This window comes from Cercospora beticola, chromosome 8 (assembly GCF_033473495.1).
Source record: "Cercospora beticola chromosome 8, complete sequence".
NCBI classification, from domain to species: Eukaryota; Fungi; Ascomycota; class Dothideomycetes; order Mycosphaerellales; family Mycosphaerellaceae; genus Cercospora; species Cercospora beticola.
Window position 1 is genome coordinate 1,853,718 of NC_088942.1, and position 19,776 is coordinate 1,873,493.

Sequence of the window (19,776 nt, forward strand, 5' to 3'; positions counted from 1 at the left end):
GGCTGTGAATAATTGTATTGTACAGTATGCATCTCTGTGGTCGCGCCACTCTCTGAGGCGACTGACCTCGAGTCAACGCAGAAGTATGGTGGGGTGTAGTTAGAGTGGTGACGTGGCTCCATGCAACCGGAAGGATAGACCATTCCCGCGATATGCGACAGTTGAACATAGTGGACATTGTTGACAGACCGGTACTGCTGGTCATCGGATTCGGTCGCGCCGTCATTGTCGAATTTCTCGCTCACTTAAAGCACTCCAAAGTCGATGCCGCCTTCCTGTCGATTTGCAGGACTCACAACACCAGCATTGGAGCGAGCATCGCGCCTCATGCATGTGCCCGTTACTTCACCTGTGAATTGATCAGTGGGTGGCCTTGCGCGAACATTCGAGGTTTACAATACCTTTATGTGTGAGCTGCTGTTGATCGTAAAAGCCAAACCTCTTATACAAGAAATTGCCTTCAGCACTGGCCTCAATCCAGGCCGGTATGAACAGTAGATCGGCCAGCTCACAACCCCATCGCATCATCATGCTCCCGATGCCGCGGCGAACGTGTTCCGGCGATGTAAACAGAATGTGGAGATCTGTCCCTCGTGTCAGATTACTTCGCTCGGAATCTTAGCCCACATACGAATGAACGGCTCTGCGTTGTTCTCGATTCTCGTTTTGTTCATTGGTTCCATGATCTCTTTGGCCTCAGCAGCAAGCTCGCCGTCAACCCATGGCATCGGCTCATCTATTCCGCGAGGCTGCACGTTCGATGATGCAAGAGATAGCCTCCAATTGCTTGCTGCCACAATTTCCCCAGTGGTCAAATCAGTGACCTTGATCCAGAGATCGGTTGGATCCTGGGCCATGTCCTCGGCATACTTTTTCGCAAGTTTTGGTAGATCATCGGTGTCTCTGCAGCCCATGAATAGCTCTCGAACGTATTTGGGCTTGAACGCCTCATACTGCACCTGAACCAGTTCCGCCATGTCGTTGGGCGTAGCCCTCGCAAGGACGAATTGTGCCATACTGATTGAACGAAAGGTCAGTGGCACGCGGTGGCGGCAGTCATAAACCCTCAACGCGTGTACACGCTGTCCCGGCTGTGTTCAAGACCGTCTCAGGCATATTACACCCTTGCAGACAATAGCGTTGTACAGCTGCATGCTTTTTGTTGAGCGAAAGCGCGTAGCCGCCTTGCTTCCGTGTTACTCTCGCTTGACGCGCAGTTGCCACCCGTCCGGGAGCAGAATTGCTCGAGTGAATAAGATCGTGCATGCTTAGGCACGCCTGTTTTCGTGTCTGCGAAATAGCCCATCAGTGGTGATGAGAGGAAAGAGACTGAGGTGAAGAGTGAAATGTCAAGCGGATGATGACGTGTTTCCCAGGGGCTGGAACTTCCGTGTTCCGACCACCGACGATGATGGATCCTGCCTGCATCGCCAGCGACAACATGAACAACACTTCTTATTATCACACGGCCAGCAGATTATGGGCGACGAGTACGATGACTGGGGCAATCCAAAACGGCCGCGCCGTGAGATGCCGCGGGAGAAAGGGCTTCTTGGCGCCTTGAAGTTCTATGGCAATCGGGCATTCAGGCAATATCGGACGCTGCTCTCGGCAGCATTGTTTCTGGTCTGCCTGCTATACTACTTCTTGGGAACGACTGGTGAACCTGCCCCAAAGCCCATTGATTGGAGCAGATATGCATATGTGCAGTAAGCCGGCAAGCAGATCGCTGGATGACCAATATTCCGACTAACACCACCCTAGATACGTGACAGACAATCACAGCCTCTGCAATGGTACTAACACCTTTGATATCCTGAGATCGGAACTGACGCTGTGCAGCCTACATGGTCTTTGATGCTCTGAAGCGGCATGGCAGCAAAGCAGATCGAATTCTGATGTATCCGAAGCAATGGGACAAAGTCGACGACTCGCCTCAAGACCGCAACAGTCAACTCCTCATTCGGGCGGAGAAGATATTCAAAGCCAAATTGAAGCCTATCTCAGTACTGGATGTCGACGGTGAATCTTCTCCCGGAACATTGAACGCTCCGAGTACGTGGGACTCATCGATCACGAAGTTGCGGGCCTTCGATCTTGTTGAGTACGATCGCGTGCTGCATATTGACAGTGACAGCACACTTTTGCAGAACTTGGACGAGCTATTCCTCCTCCCAAGCACTCCAGTTGCCATGCCTAGGGCTTATTGGTCTGAGGGCAGACCCAATCACTGGCAGTTGACCAGCTTGCTAATGCTGATCGAGCCGAACCCTTTCGAGCTCAAAAACTTTATTGACATTCTCATGTCATGGAAATTGAAGCCGGGCTTTCAGACTGGTAGGAATTATGACATGGATCTTCTCAATCACCGTTTTGGAGGCAGTGCAATGGTTCTTCCGCACCGCCCATACGCCATGCTTTCTGCCGAGTTCAGGAACCACGATCATTCAGCTTATCTGGGCACTATCAACGCTCCACGAGACTCATATCCCTCCAAATATGGATGGGATGCGGATCGGGCATATCAAGAGGCGAAGCTCATACATTTCAGCGACTGGCCACTGCCGAAACCATGGGTCATGTGGCCGCATGAGGGCGTCAGCGAAATGCAGCCTGACTGCGGCGGCAAAAACCAGGGCACTTGCCGAGAACGCGAAATCTGGAAGGAGTTGTATAACGACTTCAGGAAGAGACGAAAGGATCTCTGCAGAATCTTGAGCGTACCGGCACCGAAGTGGTCAGACCTGAAGAATGCGACGCAACCGAAACCCTGGGCTGAGATCATGGAACCCTGAAAGAGCAACGCTACCACAATTCTCTCGAAGCCCGACGTATACTATCTGCCGGAGCTCGGTACTCTTTCCTCCCGCGGTAATGATACCAGGATATTGCAATGATCACTGTGCCTGCAAAGACCACGACGGCCCAGTTGGAGTATGCTGCTGTCGGGTGTGGAGTGCTTGGAAAGAAGATAAAGACAATCTGTACAGCCAAATACCCGACAGACATCACATTCACAGCCAAGCTTGCTTTGCCGAGACTGAATCGCGTTGGTGGTAGCTCTCCACCAGTTACCCTCCTGTGGATTATGCATCCAATCACGATCATGTAGCTGGTAAAAAGTGCAGACTGACAGAGTGTTCCAAGCGTCCGGAATGCGGCTGGCGAGCCGAGAACGATGAAGATGGACAAGATCTTGCGCACAAAATCAGTTCTGCAAAATGTCCATAGCCTAAGGAGCAGCTTACTGAGAATCCTAGTGTGACAGTTACGGCATTGAGAGGAATGTCCCAGCCCGGCCGCACGTGCGAAAGGAACGCGCTGAAGGGCAGCCCTCGATCGCGAGCAAAGGCGTAGAGTTGGCGAGAAGTGGTGGTGACCATGTTGATGATGCCAAACAGCAGGAGGATGAAGACTATCGTAGTAAGTGTCGTTGCCCCTCCTCTCGATTGCGTGGCGTTCATAAAGATTTCTACGTAGGCAGGATGGCCGGCATTCAACAGTTCGTGGGTCGTCTCACCCCTGACAGTCAGATATGCTGGAGCAAAGTCAGCTCTCCTCACTTCCGGAAATTCGCAGGTCAGACATACTGATGACCATGAATAAGCAGGAGACATAGTTGAACACCGCAGTGGCCACCATGCTTCGCGGCAGAACCCAGGCAGCATCTTGCAGTTCCTCTGCGAGATGGGCTGCGCTGTCCTACGATCTGGCATGAGCCGGGAAGAATCTTTGGTATTGTAGCAGCAGCGAACCTACCGAGCCGAGGAAAGCACCACTCGCTCCACTCGTGCCAATCCACATTGCAACGCCGTCACTACCCCAGCCGGAGTAGTCGGTGAACTCAGTGAAGGTTGCTCGAGCCGGTGCTCTATCACCCATTACCCTGGAAACCATCAGCATATTGTCTACAAGTGGCGCAGCCTCTCGCCATGATCTCGAGGCTGATTTCGACTGCTAGACTGACCACAACACTGTCAAGACAGCGATATACGCAAAGACGTAAATGACAAACATGGCGCCTTCGAAACTTGGCAATTTCCGAAGCAGCACTGTATCTGCATGGTGCGGTCAGCGACTGCAAGCGATCTTCGCTGAAATCAAATCTTACTGAAAGCGAGTGTGCTCAGTACGATCGCAATCGTGAGAAGCACTCCTTGCCAGAGTTGCTGGACGTAAGTCGGGACCTCGAGGCTGATGATGCCCTGCACTGCCAGCGCACCACTGTATGCCGTCGAACATAAGGCCATCTGCCAGCCCAGGACCTGGACACGGGCTGGAGTCAGCGAAGCAAGCTACCAAGATGGCAAATACATACACAAAGCCAACCAGTAAGATACGACAGGAACTTCTGACAGTGCTTCGGCGCGAACTCGGACACCCCTGCAATTTTCAGTGATCCGGGCAGGCAGAAGTCCAATCTGTACTTACAATGGTACTGTCCGCCAGCACAAGGCGCCATGGACGCCATCTCAGCCATCGATAGCGTAGTCAACGACATGCCGAAGATGACGATAACGTAACCCCAAATACCGCCGGCACTGCCTCCATTCGTCAAAATGGAAGATGCACCCGGGAGAGCAAGAACCCATCCATTCACCAATATCAAGGAGTACCCAAATATGGAGAGGAATCGAAAATTGCGGCGGAGCTCCTGCTTCTTGTTCATACGATGCATGTCGCGGTTGTCATGATAAGTGTTCTTGAATCTCGTTGACCCGAGGATTGGCGGCAAAGGGTCAAGACCTTCCAGAATTCCCACAGGCTGGATGATATCTGGATCACTTCCACTGGCAGCGGCTTCCTGGCTGGCATGCGACTGTGTCGCCATCTCTCGCCTGCGAACACTCGGTATCCGAGGCCACCAGCGAAGTTTTGCAGCACAGCGATTATATGTCGGGAACTGAAGGGTTACTCCCCTCTGCCGTAACGTCAGTCGAAGTTTTCGTGCTGAGTAGAGACGGGTCGGCCCCGAGGATTCGCAGAGAGCGGAGCAATACATCCGCTCACACGTGTTACCGTGGTCGGCAGCAGACATCGATTCCATGGTGCTCACCTTCACACCCCTGTGCTCTCGGTTCGTCGCACGCAGCCGGACCACCGGACCTCGTCCGATCTCATGTGCCCTATGGCTTACGATCCAGCACCCCAGGCCTCGGGCAGAACCTTAACATGACCTTTGCTGAGATGTTTCCAGTTGATGGACAACGGAAGAAAGTCGGCACGTCAGCCTTCATGGGTGTTGACGATGTGATTAGAGTTTGTGAATACGAACCCGTTGTCAATGCATCATCAACGTCGAAACACATCTGGTTGAGAATTGCTTCCATCTGTCCTGCAGCCTTCACCATGAACGAGGAGCATTCGAAGACACTGACGCCTGCTGAATAGGGAAGAGAGATCGGAGTGCAATGCAGCCACCGAGAAAGGCAGGCGTAAAATGACCCGGTTTGCGGTCAACACAGCATCGGACAGAAGTGCGTCGGTCTGGGTTCTGACAATTCTCGCCATCATCTACTCCTGCCTCACCTTAGGAACACGCGTATATTTCAGGATCGCCTCATGGGCTATCGAGGACAATATGATTCTGGCAGCCACGATACTGGCCTGCGGAGAGTACACCGTGACCATGTACGCCGCGCGACATGGCGTTGGCTCCAGCCTGGGACTTCTCAGTGAGTCAGATCAGGATGCAGTAAATACGGCAAGTCGTAATTCGGCGACTGTGGTCAACGCGCACTGACAGCGCAACAGGCATACAGAGCGAGTCAGGTCATTTTCCTCATCGCACTCACGCTATCCAAGCTATCGATCACACTCTTGATCCTACGGATCTTTTCGAATCTGCAAAGTCGGCTCGCATCTATGGCCTGCACTTCCGTAACAGTGGCGGTGGTAGCCTGGGGTGTGGCATCTACACTGGCCACTTCTATACGCTGCGAGCCAGCACGAGTTCAGATGGAGCAAGGCGAACAGGTGTGCCCAGGTCATGAGGGGCGCTGGCTGACAATTACTGTTGCTGCGTGCCTAATCGAAACTTGGATCGCTGCTCTTCCCGCGATATTGTGTATCAATCTTCGCATGGACCTTGGAAAGAAAATAAAGGTGTTTTTGGCTTTCAGTTTCCGACTTGGGTATGCATCATCGTCATCTGCCAACGAGCCTGGCTGATTTGAAGTACAGCTGCATCGTTTTCGCCGTCATGCACTATCTTGCGTACAACCGAGCATACAAAGGCAAGGTCGAAGAGGCACCTTTACTTGCAGACGTCGTCGTTTGGCAGCAGGCCGGCCTCTGCTATTCACTGCTCTCAGCCACGATCCCGGTCAGCTTGAACTTCATAGGCCAGTTTACCACAGGCGCCAGTGTGGCACTGTCATCTGGTCGGAAGTCCTCTGCTTGGAGTTCATCCGGACCATTTGGGAACCTATCTTTTAGCGGAAAGAGCAAACTCTCTGGCTCCATAGTTTCGGGACAGCGAGGCACTCTCCCCAGACAGTCGAACCAAGTCAGACAACCACCAGGTGTGTCTCACCCAGCGGCAGCAAAGCAGAAGTACAATGCCTCACACAGCATGGGAATGTTCCGAGACTACGCTTTTCAGCTCCCTCACGTGAATGTCCCAGGTGTGATCCCGGACCTTCCGGACTGAATTTCGATTATCCTGTGCTAGATACCTCTTCACAGCACTATGCCTCAGCAAGGTCCCGCAAGATCTTACACTGCGCTCCCAGTCCGCACGTTGCCACACCGCTCCAACACGCAACCCTCACAGCTTGTCATGGCAAGTGCCATTTCTCACACCCGTGGGTTTCGGCATCCAATTCGTCCTGATAGGGGATCTGGTCCGATGCGGCTTGGAGTGAGAAGTACTGGTGGGCGAAGCCGACAGCCTGGAAGAGGAACTTGTTGCATCGGCACAAGTATTCTTTCTGGGCGCACAGAATCCGCAACCTTCTCGTACGCATTGAGCGTCGCCGACAGGACCAGCATTGCATGTAATGACATAGCATTGGAATCTTCCAGCTTGACGATCCTGCGAAGGTGTGAGAAGACGAACAGAGGCTCCCAGTCGTAAGGACACCGCATAAGGCACAGACTCACGAAGATTTGGTTCGGTGGCGTGGCTGTGACCAATACGAGCATAGATGCAATAACCATTGCAATGAGACTTTGGGTCCTCATTTTGGCTGGACCTTTCAAGCCTTGCTTGCCGCCAGAAGTGTTTTTCAGGAAACGAAGAAATGGTCCGTACTTTGATCAGCTTGATAGCTGAGATCGCAAAATGTCGGGAACTGATGAGAGAAACGACGAACAAGCAGCAAGGGAAATCCATTGTTATTTTCCAATCTCGACGCCCAAGCATGCTCAAGTTACGCAGACGCGTTTTGGGTCTCGTCGAGGAATGCACACATCTCGGCTTCGGCATTCGACCTCGTTTGTCACACAGCATGCTTCAGCAGAAAGACCCGACATCTAAACCACGCTGTTTCCTGGATGTCCCAAAAAGCATCGACGTTGATCACTGCCGACAAAGAGCTTCATTGATCAGTATTCCGGGTCTCAATTTTATTACGCTATTCTCTGCGGCTTTCGACAGTTGACTAGAACAGCGGGAGCTGTATACTTGTCCAGAGAAGATACTGTTGGACCGACCAGACGGGTGGCTGAGGGCACTACTTGTGCCAAGATCTCAATCTGAGTGCATTTGCGGCAGTTTTGATACCCTATATTAACGATCAGCATCGCCCTTTGCAAACATAGCACCCCTCTGCGATCCTCACTGCCACCAATGCCACTCTACAGCTTGCTCCCCCGCGTGCTGCAAGGCGGACAGGCTTTTGAAGGGGTGCAGCCCGGGCCTGGAGCATTCGAAACGACCAAGAGTAGCCCGTCTACCGATGGAAATCAATAGCCCGTATGTCGCCTCGCTGGAGCGTCGGTGCGTCCGAAGCTGAACTCAAGCATGCGATGACTACATCGGGGAGCTGAAACGCCGTCTCATCGCCTATTGAAGAGCACACTGCAGACGGGGAAACCGGCGACGAACCGGTTCCCGTACAAAGTATAGCGTTTCTGCAGTGTACGCCTTCAGCTCCATCTGACAACTTCCATGACCGGTAGCACCGAGAGCACAGCTCTTGTGCCCAGATCGCAAAGGAGAGGTCCACGTGGGAGCTGCAGTGCAGTAGCTCGACAGCCACACCCCACTTCTCACCATTGACCAGCTCTCCAGTTCCGCAAGTTGCAGTCGACAACACTTCGAGACTTCATCCACGGAACACACAAATATCGATATTCAGGCTCCTGTATGACCGCAACTCGGATTGTGTCACGCACAACCCTGACCTACCTTTGGGGCCTGCAGCGCCCCGCACGACTTTAAGTCTGCGGAGAGCTGAGACGAGTGGCGCAAAACCTGCATCGTAGACTTTCCACGTACGCCCATGGAGAACAATCATGGCTGGCTGAAATGCAAGACTCTTGTTCTCGATCGCGAGGATGGCGCTGTGGTACCGACGACGCTCGCGTGGCCTGACACCACAGGCTGTACTCGCGTGCAGCAGAGCAATGGTGACACCACGGTCTTGTCTTAGGCCAATCGCTATAAGAATCTGTTCCGCAGACTTTACATCTTAGCATTGCTGTACGCTTCGTTTGCTCAGCATTGACATTCACAAGACTAAGATCGATCATCATGGCTGAGTGGAAGGATGTTCTTGGCTCAGGCATTCCAAAGACTGCTAGCCGTGCGTATGTCATATTTATGGTACAGATTATCGACTGACGAGCCATAGCAAATGTTGCGCCACGAAAGGAACTGCGTGACTTGACAAGCGAAGAACGATATCTGTTTGCGGAAGGTCTTGCCAGATTTCAGCAGAAAGATCTCGCCAAGGAAAAGCAGCCTGCAGACAGCTACTATGAGATAGCAGGTGTGTACAGAGACCTTCACTCCATGCAAGCTACCTCTGACTGTAGAAGGTATCCACGGTCTGCCTTATCGCCGATGGCCCGATGAGGGCTGGAATGAGGACATGTCTGCAGACCCTGTGGAAGGCGCTCCGGGATTTTGCACTCACACTTCTATATTGTTCCTCACCTGGCATCGTCCATTCCTTGCCCTGTTCGAGGTATGTGGATTCGATGAATGCTACTTGTCCGCGAGCTCACTTTCAGTAGTCGAAACTCTGGGAGAACGTTCAAATCATTGCCAAGGGAATCAGTCCTTCAGACGGCCAAGATCGCTACGTTGCTGCCGCGGGAACGTTTCGGCTTCCTTACTGGGATTGGGCGAGAGTCGACAGGTTCATCTTCCCCACTGAGGCCCTGGATCAAAAGCAGATTTGGTGGTCGGGCCCAAACTCCAAAAATTCTGTATGGCCAAGCTCGGGAAAGTACAACCCTTTGCATCAAGCTCCATTGCCAGCTACTGCAGACAAAGGGATTCTCTACTACGGCAACCCTACAAGGCGCCAGAACAAAGGAGAATCCCAACTTTCAGACAAAGACCGCGATGACAGTATGTGGGAGCGGGTCAAGAAAGTACAGACGCAACATTCTGGCGCTACCATCTACGCACGAGATGTGGTAGCTGCCCGGAACCTGTCTGAGCGGGTGGCTAATCTGCTTGGTGGCTATCAACGCTTCGCACCCATCTCATCAAATGGATTCTCTTTTGATCAAACCAAGGCACAGCGCACTGCTCGCAAAGAGGTATGGGGAAGTCTGGAAGGTAAGTGTGCATCCTAGATTCGCGGGAAACCGTCTCAGGCACTCTCGTTACTCTCACTGACTGCTTTCGGCAGATGTCCACAACGCAATACACGATCTGGTCGGTAACGGGGGGCACATGGGACAGATCTCGGCATCAGCGTTTGATCCCATCTTCTGGTTACACCATTGGTATTATGAGCGTGCGAACAGAACTTACAATGTCTCAGCTAATCCCTGCACAGTAACATTGATCGACTTTTCGCTCTGTGGCAAGGTCTGCGAGAAGACAAGAGCAAGCCCGACACCTGGGTTACCGACCATGAGTTCACTGAAAGGTCGACAACGTATCTCAAGACGACCGACACAGGACCGGATGGAGACCAGACGGAACTCTACCCATTCAAATACCTCGATGAGAACAACAACCTCCAATGGTACACATCGGCGCAGACTCACAATGTTGAAGATTTCAACTATACCTATCCCGAGCTCCAGGGCCTTCATGGGGTGCCATTAGATCAGAGACGAAGCAAAATCATTCCTGCCATTGGGAAGCTATACCCACAGCCTGCCGACGATATTGCAGCAAGTTTCCTCAAGAACCCTCGAGCCGGCGAGCGCATGGTTCCCGTGGCCAGGATGATGAGGACGTTGAAAGAAGAAAACATTTCCGCGACTGCGGAAAGTGCCTTTGAACTCGTTGCTGATCTCCCCGAGCCAGCAAAACTCCTGGAAGAATCTCTGCAGCCTGAGAAGCCTTTTCTGCGCGATCTGGCTCCGGATGGAAAGTACTTGGACTGGATCGTCAACATTAAGGGCGAGAAGCACGCCCTTGATGGCAAGTATGCTGTTTATGTCTTCCTGGATGCTGTACAAGAGAATGATGTCAGCTTGTGGCCTCTCTCTCCTCACTTCGTCGGTGTCTTCGCTCCGCTGGGCCAAGATGGAAACACAGGTTGCAGTAAATGCAAGTCAGGCCAGGCAGACAAGCTCGAGGTCACGGGCCAGATTCCACTCACGATCGCATTGATGGAAAGATACCTGGCGCAGATCATCCCTGATATCACTGTCGACACAGTTGTGCCTTATCTGCAGAAGAATCTGCACTGGAGAGTCGCGGTGGTGAGTAATATTCATTCTCTGACAGATCAACATGACAACAATACTGACTCACTGACAACAGGACAAGCAAGCTTTGGACGATAGATCGCAAGTACCAGGCCTGACTGTATTCGTCATCTCGAACGAAGTCACTGTGACTGAGCCGGTGGATGAGCTGCCGGTGTTTGCGGACGATGTGACCATCCATGCAGAGGCGACAACGAACCGTGATGGCTCGGGCAGAGGCAACGGTACTGGTTTGGCCGTGGGCGAGGATGGCACCGAGAGGACCACAACTGGATAGGGCGAACCAGATATGTGATATATCGTCTATAGCGGCTAGCTACGATTCTAAAAGACTTTCTTCCTCATCCAAAGCGCTGGTCGCGAAGCAGACGTTTCTCGGGAATGTCGAAGCCTGTCAAAGCCTCCTCGCTTCAGTCACAGGATCATCGCCACCACGCGAGTCGAAAATGATCATACGTCACGATGCTCCTCTCTCATATTAGAATATGTCTTTGTCGCGCTTCTATCTTCCACATATACATATATTAAATTCCCTCTACATAGAGACATCGTCAAAATTTACAGCGTCCACATTGCCAATATGCCACATCACGACCGTCGTAAAAGGTTCCTGACTCCATCCAATCTACGGTGGTGGTGGCCTGCGACCAGGTGCCTTATCGTAAATCTTCCCAAAGTCCGACAAAGCACTACCCGACACCAAATTTCCAGGGAAAACGCCCGGAGCACCAGCCATGTACCACGCATACTTCTCCACAAAGGTCGCCTGAGTATCCATCTCATACATAGTATCGAACATGAACTTCTCCACGACGTCAGCCGTTCCGCTTGTAAGACCATACTCGGTGACCCAAATCGGGTATTGCTCAGCGACAACTCCATAGTAGAATTCGTAGAGGTACGAAAAGAACTCGCCGTACTGCGCAGGACTGCCATACCAATGGATAGGGATAAAATCGATATTACAGCCTGTACATTGCTGCAAGAAAGAGCGAATCCAGGCTTTTCCAGTGTCGCTGCTCGTGACGGCTGGGCCTCCGAGACGGAAACCTTGAGCTTTCAAGGGGGAGATGTATGTTCTGTAGGCTTCGACCGCTTCTTCGACTGTCATGCAGCTTGCTCCTGCGCCTTCGACGCAGAGGTCGGGTTCGTTGAAGGCGAGGATTTCGGTCCAGCCTTGCTCTTTGGCGGCTGCGACGTTGTCGAACCAGACGCTGGTGAGATCGGGATGGGCGGACCAGAGCATGGGGACGAATTGCACGAAGGGGTTCAGGTCGCGAGGGGTTTCCTGGAGTCTGGGATCTTGTGGGGCGCTGTACCAGTTGTAGGTCCAGGTGACCTTGGATGTGCCAGATGTTGCTGGGCAGGTTGTGGTAGCGAAGAGATCTGTCACGGCGGCATAGTTGTATGCGAGACCTCGCTTGCCGACGCCTGCTGTAGGAATGGCCTTGCAAGCCGCGGTAGTTGTGGTCGATGAGGTTATCGAGGTAGAGGAGCTCGTTGTGATTGAAGAGGATGTGGTTGTGGTTATCGATGCCGTGGTGGAGGAGGAGGTGGAGAAAGAGGCCGAGGAGGTAGTTGAGACTGTGCTCGTTGATGAAGTGGTACTGACACTGTAAGTGCTGCTGACAGTAGAAGTGCTGCTGGCACTAGAAGTGCTGCCGACACTGGAAGTGGTGCTCGATGCTGTGGATGTGGTCACATCGGAGCTCGTGGCAGATGTGCTCGTCTCGCTCGAAGTCGAAGTCGAAGACGCCGATTTCGTGGTCGAGGTCGAAGTTTCATCCGGGTAAACAGCCTTGGAAGTAGAAGTGGTCAAGGTAGTGATGCTAGTCTTATCGCCATAGTACTGAGCATTCGAAGAAGTGGTCGTCGTCTTTGGTAGATATCCGCCAGCCTTCGAAGGTGTGGTCGATGACTTTGGAGCATATCCGCCGGCTTTAGAAGTGCTTGTTGACTTTGGATGATAGCCTCCAGCCTTGGAAGAAGTGGTCGCGGACTTGGTGTGATACCCTCCGGCTTTGGGAACAGAAGAAGTTGTGGATTTGTACTTCTTCACAGATGCGGTGGTGGAGCATTTCGTCGTTGTCGAACGAGTGGTAGTCGTTCTCAGCTTAGTAGTACATGTGGTAGTCGTAGTCGAGCTACTGCTAGAAACATAAGGCCGGGCTGCGGAAAAGCCCAGCAGAAGCAAGAATGCAAAAAGAGTGGACAGGATCTCCATATTGAGTATCCCGGTAACGAGTGAGGTCAATCAATCAAAAAGAAAGGCACGCGCAAAACGTGAAGGGCAAGTTGTACGAAGATCGTAGCTGGCGACATACCGTATATAACGGGGGGCTAACAACACGCAATCGGCATCGCCGGCAAGACCTGACGACTTCACCTCAGGCTAGACGCAGGAGTGGACTTCTTGGATGCAGGTTTTCTCAGCGCTTCCGCTGTATAAGGAATGCTGAGGCTTGTGCAGTATACCGAAATGGGGTCTTCAGCCAGCCATAGGCTTCGTGGCGTTGAATAAGGCTGGAATCGGAGGCTACGGTTGGTCGGTTGACTCGCTTCTCACGTTGATGTCGCGTGGTGGAAATGACGTTCCGAGAGTTGAGAGCCACCATTTGCTTGGAATCTCGACCTGATCTTCCACCCAGGTAATGCACTTTGTGTGCGACGCCATGTCTGATGTCCATGATTTCCAAAAGTCGCATCGGGTTTCCAGTGAGGGAATCAATGTCTGTCAGCAATTGCCAGTATCTTGTACTGTACGATGAGTGAAGGAGTGAAGACTAGTGTCAGGAGTGGCTGCAAGCCACATCTCGGCAAGGCACGACCGAACCTTGGCCCTCAGGAGGACCGAACTTCGTAAGCGCCGCACGTGAACTCTTCCAACGGTACGGTCTGAGGCTTAGCAATGTCCGAGCTGCAAAAACCAAGCGATGGTCTTCTATCCTCTATCGAAACAGATGGCAGACGGTGAAGAGCTATGGTTGGGAGATCTGTCGCCACGAATCGCGGCCATGCTTGCCGGACAGCCTTGATTTCATGCAGGCATTTGTGTGTCGCTCTGCGCCCCCGAAGAAAAGTAGCGAATGCTATCAGGCCCAGGTTGCATGTATGCATCTATTTATCTTGGTTTAGGTGGAGTCTCTGCCCAAAGCAGTATCCGAGTTCGAGACATCGTGCCCGCGGGTTTCGGAGACACGTCGCGGCTGCTATCTCCAGCTAGTAGAGATTCCACTCGTGCATCTGGGAATGAATGGTTGGGGTTCCATGCGTTCATACGCGTTCCCTGCTTCTCGGGCTGGCTGTCGAAGGCCTCAATAGCTGTAGCCTTCGAATTTGGCTGTTTGAGCTCGAATTCAGCTTCAGATGCTCCTGGTTCACTATTGCGAAACTTCAGTGGTGCCTGAATATCGACTGTCAAAACGTGACATTCGTTGTCTACCACTCTCCTCACCCACGTAGTCACCTTCCACATCAAGACTTCATGGCTTTTGATCGGAATCTCAATCGACATGCCTGCGATTTGCAAGTTGGGCCGCTTAGCTCGCAGATATCTCTTGATGGCCATAATATGGGATTCTGTCGCTGGCAGTCCCGAAACATATTCCACATCAGGCATCTCTCTCATTAAATCGGGCAGGTAATGGGCGTTGTAACCTACTGTGACGTGGCCGAGACTGCCACATTCAATGACAAATTCGTTTGATGTTCTCAAATGACGGAGCACGCTGCACATTTGATCGGATAACGTCTTGCGGTCGATGTCACCAAAGAAGTGCGTGTAAGGACCCGAGGTCAGACAGACCACCCCAAAATCTGCCATCCAGGGGATTGGTAGCTCGAATTTGATCTTTGGATGCCAAGACACTGCATCTCCTGTCGATACCCGAGCCTCAATATCCTGCCAGACGAGACACGGTGTTGCAGTTGCCTCCTCTGGCAGCGCGGAAGGAAGTTTGCTGCACAGAATACGCACGAATCGAGTGCCACCCATTCGTTGAAGATATATAGCTGATCTGCTTTCATTTTCGGCATTCTGGCGTTCCAGCAAAGCGAGATATATTGTGTCTGTGACAATCGACTTTAGTTGCAGCTCGATGCTGAGACCCACGTTGGTCATGGCGTAGGGCGTTGTTGCAGTCAAGTCTCTGCCGTATCGCTTCGCCAGTCGAGCATCGTGAACGGTATAGCGCGCGAAATCCGCGGGTGAGTCACTGAGTAGTCCATGCCGCATTGTATCGCTGGATTTCTTGGTCCACGAAAACAAACTAAGGTCGTCAGACTGCTTCATGATTTCTTCTTGCAGTCTCCGAAAAGCTTTCTTGCCTTCGCCATACAGAAGAGGCATGGAAATGTCAAACAAGCCTAGGAGACAGTACGCGATATCTTCGGTGCGTGCAGTTGCTCGTCCAGATGCCCAGCGCATACGAGTCGCTACATTTGCTCGGGTCAATTGGCGGCCCGCGAGAAGGTGATACCTGGCAATGCCCGTTGTTCGAGAGACCATTTTCTGCAGCGCTTCGTCATCAGGCCCTCGAAGATTGCCAAGCTCTTGCCATGATTCAGTATAGAAGAAGACATCTCGGGGAGCTAACAGTTCCTGTAAAGTCCAGCCTCTAGTGAACCACCTGCTGTTTGAGAACGCCGCCTCAAACTCTGGCTGGTGGCGCTGACACGTCACGTCCGATAGATACGCATAGCATGTCCCGGCTTGCGCGTACCAGGTAAACATAGAATTGATCGCTTCCTGCAGCTCTGCGCTGCTGTTCTTGTCAATACAGCACGTATCGATCCAGATATAGCAATATCCGTGAACTCGTGCCTGAGTTGCGGCCAGTTTCAGCTTTTGATAGCCCGCTCGGTCTGTACTGGTACCTAGGACCACGTCTCGATAGAGGACCTCGTCTAGCTGCCAAGTATGTGATAGGATGGCGTATTGAGGAATTTCTCGTCCAGAGAACTCAACGAGCTCGAGGGTCCACTCTGCAGACCACACCGTCTCCCATGAGAGCTCCACTTCTGACTCAGAGGAGGATGTCGTTGAGGCAACATATTCGTCGTCGCTCTCACTCTCGCTCTCGCTCTCTGGGAGAGATACTCTGCGTGCGAGTGGTACGTCGAAGCTGAGTTCTCGGGCTTGGGGACTCACATTTCGCTGACGCAATTGGCCGCTCGGAAAATCGATGTCAGAGAACTATAACGTGCTCGCCCGACTGAGGGTATCATCATGTGGCCGACCGCGGAGACTCTCTGCTGCAGAGGCCACGGACGCGGCGTCAGAGTGGGAATCTTTGGCATACTTGACCGCTTCGGCATCAAAGAGAGGCGTCTTCAAGAGTCTCATATCTCTCGGCGGAAAGAAATTCGCGGGAGAAGCCAAGTCGCCATCCAAGCCATGTATTTTGAGTGTTGATTGTGATAAAGCCACTGCGAGCCTCAATGATCAGTCGCCATAGTGCAGACACGCATGCTCAGAGCTTGAGCTTGTTGATCCTCCACCAAGAAGGTGCAGCCGCGAAGAGACGTATCTCAGCGGCGGAATCATCGGCAAATCGCGACATGGGCAGAGCCAAATCATAGCTTGGCAAGGAGTAGGGTGATAGATGTTCGAAAGGAATTTCCTGATGTCGGATGGTGTTGACCGTGACATTGCTGTTGTGTTGTGTTTGGCAGCGGAGAACGGGCAAAGCTCGGAAAGCCGAGATATGCCCGTAAAGCTCTCAAGTCCACTCACTTGCAGCTCTTTGATCTTCATGTGAAAGCAACTGCTCTGACATCTGCTGATCCTAGGGAGGAGACCAAGTACACAACAATGCGGATGGGATAGCAGCGCGCCATGTTCACCTTCACGCCGCTGCTGGGCGCGCAAACCGACTCGCCGGCGTCGCAGTCGCTATTGGAACTCGATGGCGGCATCAAGATTCTCGTCGACGTGGGCTGGGACGAGACATTCGATGCTGAGAAGCTGCATACACTAGAAAAGCACGTGTCGACACTGTCGCTCGTCTTGCTGACCCATGCGACCGTCGACCATATCGGCGCATACGCGCACTGCTGCAAACACATTCCGCAGTTCAGTCAAGTGCCCGTGTACGCGACTACGCCAGTCATCAACCTGGGACGAACGCTGCTGGTTGATCTCTACGCCTCGTCTCCTCTCGCCGCCTCCGTTATCCCCGTCAGCGCCATCGCCCCAAGCGCGCTTCAGCCAGAAACAGCACCGAATCTCCTCTACGCGTCTCCTTCTGCAGACGAGATCGCGGCATATTTTGGCGCAATCCATCCTCTTCGCTACAGCCAGCCACACCAGCCAGTACCCGCGTCTTTCTCGCCTCCTGTAGGCAACCTCACAATCACTGCGTACAGTGCTGGACACACACCTGGAGGGACAATATGGCACATTCAGCATGGCCTAGAGAGCATTGTCTATGCCGCAGACTGGAATCAAGGCCGTGAGAATCTGCTATCGGGAGCGGCATGGCTCTCTGGAGGTTCGAACATCACAGAAGGCCTACAGCGGCCGACTGCCCTGATATGCAGCTCGAAGGGTGTTGAGAAAACAGAGGTTCTGCCGAGAAAGAAGAGGGATGAACTTCTTGTCAGCTTGATACGGGAGACTATTGCTCAGGGTGGTAAGGTCTTGATTCCGACGGACTCTTCGGCAAGAGTGCTGGAGCTCGCATTCATTCTCAATCATACATGGCGAGAGAATGTCAGTGGTCCGCATGCAGACACGTACCGCAACACCAGGATATACATGGCGAGCAAGACGAGCAAAAGCACGGTACGCCAGCTGTCGAGCATGTTGGAATGGATGGACGAAGCCATCATCAGGGACGCCGAGGCTGCCATGAGCAAAACGCAGGCAGATGAGGGAAGAGTGCCGAATTTACTGGACTGGCAGTTCGTGAAGCAGATTGAAAGCAGAAACAAGCTGGATCAAGCATTGCGGCGGAAGAGGCCATGTATCATACTAGCCAGCGACACCTCGCTTGAATGGGGATTTGCACGACAAGCAATGGAGAAGATGGCCCAAGACCCTCAGAATCTAGTCATTCTCACTGAAAACACGCCACAGAACGACGTGACGCGGCCAAGTCTTGCACAGCAACTGGCGAACGTATGGCGATCTAGCAACAAATCTTCTTCCCAAGCCGGCGCGAAAGTCGTTGGCGCTGATGGGCAGAGTGTGCAACTGCGACAAGTCACGGCCGAGCCGCTCACTGGAGAGGAGGATATGCTGTATCAACAATATGCTGCGCGTCAACGACAGCTTCATAGCAATCTGCAAGGTGACAATGCTGCCAATGACACGGCCACTGCAGAGATTGCAGACGACCAGGCGGAAGAATCTTCAGACGACGAAGATGAAGATCAGGATCCTGAGCAGCAGGGACGAGCGCTCAATTTGTCTGCGCAAATGACGCAGAGCAACAAGCGCAAAGCTGGTCTATCGGATGCGGAGCTGGGCATCAACGTCCTTATCAGGGGCAAGAATGTTCACGACTTTGACGTACGAAACAGGAAGGGGCGCGACAAAGTCTTTCCTTTCGTACAGCGCAAGCCCAAGAGCGACGATTATGGCGACATCATCAAACCTGAGGACTACTTGCGCGCGGAAGAACGTGATACTGTCGATGGCGTGGACATGCGCGCTGATGCGAAACAAGATGTTACTACTGTCGGTCAGAAGCGCAAATGGGGCGATGCGAATGCGAAAAATAAGAAAGATCGCAAGCCGCAGCCCGATGAGCGACAGAAGGTGGAAGAGAAGCGGGAACCAGACGACATCGATGCGCTCATCGCGAAGGCTACAGGGGTTGCGGGTGACGGCGATGCAGCAAACGGGGTCGAGTCGGAATCAGAAGACGACGAGAGTGACTACGAGCCTGATGAGGGCGAGGACAAGCCACCACAAAAGGCTGTCTTTACCACTGTGGAGATCACAGTACAGCTTCGCATAGCGCACATCGATTTTTCTGGACTGCACGAAAAGCGAGACTTGCAAATGCTGATACCACTCATCAGACCACGGAAGCTCATTCTCATCTCCGGAAGTGTTTCTGAGACACAGGCTTTGGCCACCGAATGTCGGCAACTTCTATCGGAAGGCGGCGAGCAAAAGTCGGATGTCTTCGCCCCACTCGCTGGCGAGGTGATCGATGCCAGCGTTGACACGAACGCTTGGACAATCAAGCTAAGTCGACAGCTGGTCAAGAAGCTCACGTGGCAGAATGTGCGCGGCCTCGGTGTCGTTGCACTTACAGGACGAGTAGATGCCGAGCCAGTCGAGGGTGGCGGCGAGTCAGCGGAGGATGAGAACGTCAAGAAGAAGCTCAAGATGATCAAAGGAGAGGCTGAGGACGCAGATTCGGACAGTAAAGCTGCCCGGCCTGGCGTCCCAGCAGTACCAGTCCTTGATCTCGTACAGACTGCAGCATCAACAGCCCACCAGCGAGCGACACAGCCTGTCCATGTTGGTGATTTGAAGTTGACCGATATGCGGAAGCTGATGCTTGCTTCTGGCCATTCCGCTGAGTTCCGAGGAGAGGGCACACTACTGATTGATCACACTGTGGTCATCAGAAAGAGTCCATCGGGCAGAATCGAAGTAGAAGCTGGACCGGGCGGGTTGCAGCAGCCGCAGTACAGGACCAAAGACAACGAGGCCAGCTTTTACGCTGTCAGGAAGTTGATATATGGCGGCCTGGCAGTTGTTGCCGGTGTATGATATGCTAGAGATGATGAGAATTATGAGAGTATGTGGCCGGAGTGCCTCTTTCTTACGGCACTGGGCTGACACCTATATCACTTAATTCACAGCACTGACTATCTCCGACTCTTGCAACAACTGACCAATGTAGCGTAACCCCAGATCTCACGACTACGACAGTTTCGCAACACCTCTCCGGAACGCGAGCAAAAGTCAGT

The 19,776-nt window shown here is 52.7% G+C and overlaps 8 protein-coding genes across 8 annotated transcripts; 4 read left to right on the top strand and 4 right to left on the bottom strand.

Moving 5' to 3' along the window:
• Positions 1–245: 245 nt before the first annotated feature.
• Positions 246–1,016, bottom strand: RHO25_011995 (uncharacterized protein; the record flags this gene model as incomplete). The annotated part of the gene is made up of 3 exons (XM_023603403.2): positions 246–349; positions 402–584; positions 632–1,016. The coding sequence occupies 3 exons, from the start codon at positions 1,014–1,016 to the stop codon at positions 246–248; spliced, it is 672 nt and encodes a 223-aa protein (XP_023454881.1).
• Positions 1,017–1,479: 463 nt separating this feature from the next.
• RHO25_011996 (uncharacterized protein) lies at positions 1,480–2,795 on the top strand (the record flags this gene model as incomplete). The annotated part of the gene is made up of 3 exons (XM_023603404.2): positions 1,480–1,709; positions 1,765–1,796; positions 1,843–2,795. 3 exons carry the CDS (start codon positions 1,480–1,482, stop codon positions 2,793–2,795), a joined length of 1,215 nt encoding a protein of 404 aa, XP_023454880.1.
• A 309-nt stretch (positions 2,796–3,104) lies between these two features.
• Positions 3,105–4,831, bottom strand: RHO25_011997 (uncharacterized protein; the record flags this gene model as incomplete). The annotated part of the gene is made up of 7 exons (XM_023603405.1): positions 3,105–3,538; positions 3,591–3,702; positions 3,760–3,886; positions 3,968–4,058; positions 4,112–4,265; positions 4,319–4,383; positions 4,432–4,831. The coding sequence occupies 7 exons, from the start codon at positions 4,829–4,831 to the stop codon at positions 3,105–3,107; spliced, it is 1,383 nt and encodes a 460-aa protein (XP_023454702.1).
• Positions 4,832–5,581: 750 nt separating this feature from the next.
• On the top strand, positions 5,582–6,652 carry RHO25_011998 (uncharacterized protein; the record flags this gene model as incomplete). The annotated part of the gene is made up of 3 exons (XM_065603474.1): positions 5,582–5,704; positions 5,755–6,134; positions 6,184–6,652. The coding sequence occupies 3 exons, from the start codon at positions 5,582–5,584 to the stop codon at positions 6,650–6,652; spliced, it is 972 nt and encodes a 323-aa protein (XP_065459546.1).
• A 2,046-nt stretch (positions 6,653–8,698) lies between these two features.
• On the top strand, positions 8,699–11,122 carry RHO25_011999 (uncharacterized protein; the record flags this gene model as incomplete). The annotated part of the gene is made up of 7 exons (XM_023603406.1): positions 8,699–8,750; positions 8,799–8,936; positions 8,983–9,134; positions 9,184–9,736; positions 9,810–9,906; positions 9,960–10,839; positions 10,901–11,122. The coding sequence occupies 7 exons, from the start codon at positions 8,699–8,701 to the stop codon at positions 11,120–11,122; spliced, it is 2,094 nt and encodes a 697-aa protein (XP_023454859.1).
• A 348-nt stretch (positions 11,123–11,470) lies between these two features.
• On the bottom strand, positions 11,471–13,069 carry RHO25_012000 (uncharacterized protein; the record flags this gene model as incomplete). Its single annotated transcript, XM_023603407.2, has 1 exon — positions 11,471–13,069. One exon carries the CDS (start codon positions 13,067–13,069, stop codon positions 11,471–11,473), a length of 1,599 nt encoding a protein of 532 aa, XP_023454407.1.
• An 897-nt stretch (positions 13,070–13,966) lies between these two features.
• Positions 13,967–16,189, bottom strand: RHO25_012001 (uncharacterized protein; the record flags this gene model as incomplete). Its single annotated transcript, XM_065603475.1, has 2 exons — positions 13,967–16,016; positions 16,116–16,189. The coding sequence occupies 2 exons, from the start codon at positions 16,187–16,189 to the stop codon at positions 13,967–13,969; spliced, it is 2,124 nt and encodes a 707-aa protein (XP_065459547.1).
• A 492-nt stretch (positions 16,190–16,681) lies between these two features.
• RHO25_012002 (uncharacterized protein) lies at positions 16,682–19,576 on the top strand (the record flags this gene model as incomplete). Its single annotated transcript, XM_023603408.2, has 1 exon — positions 16,682–19,576. The coding sequence occupies one exon, from the start codon at positions 16,682–16,684 to the stop codon at positions 19,574–19,576; it is 2,895 nt and encodes a 964-aa protein (XP_023454406.1).
• Positions 19,577–19,776: the final 200 nt, after the last annotated feature.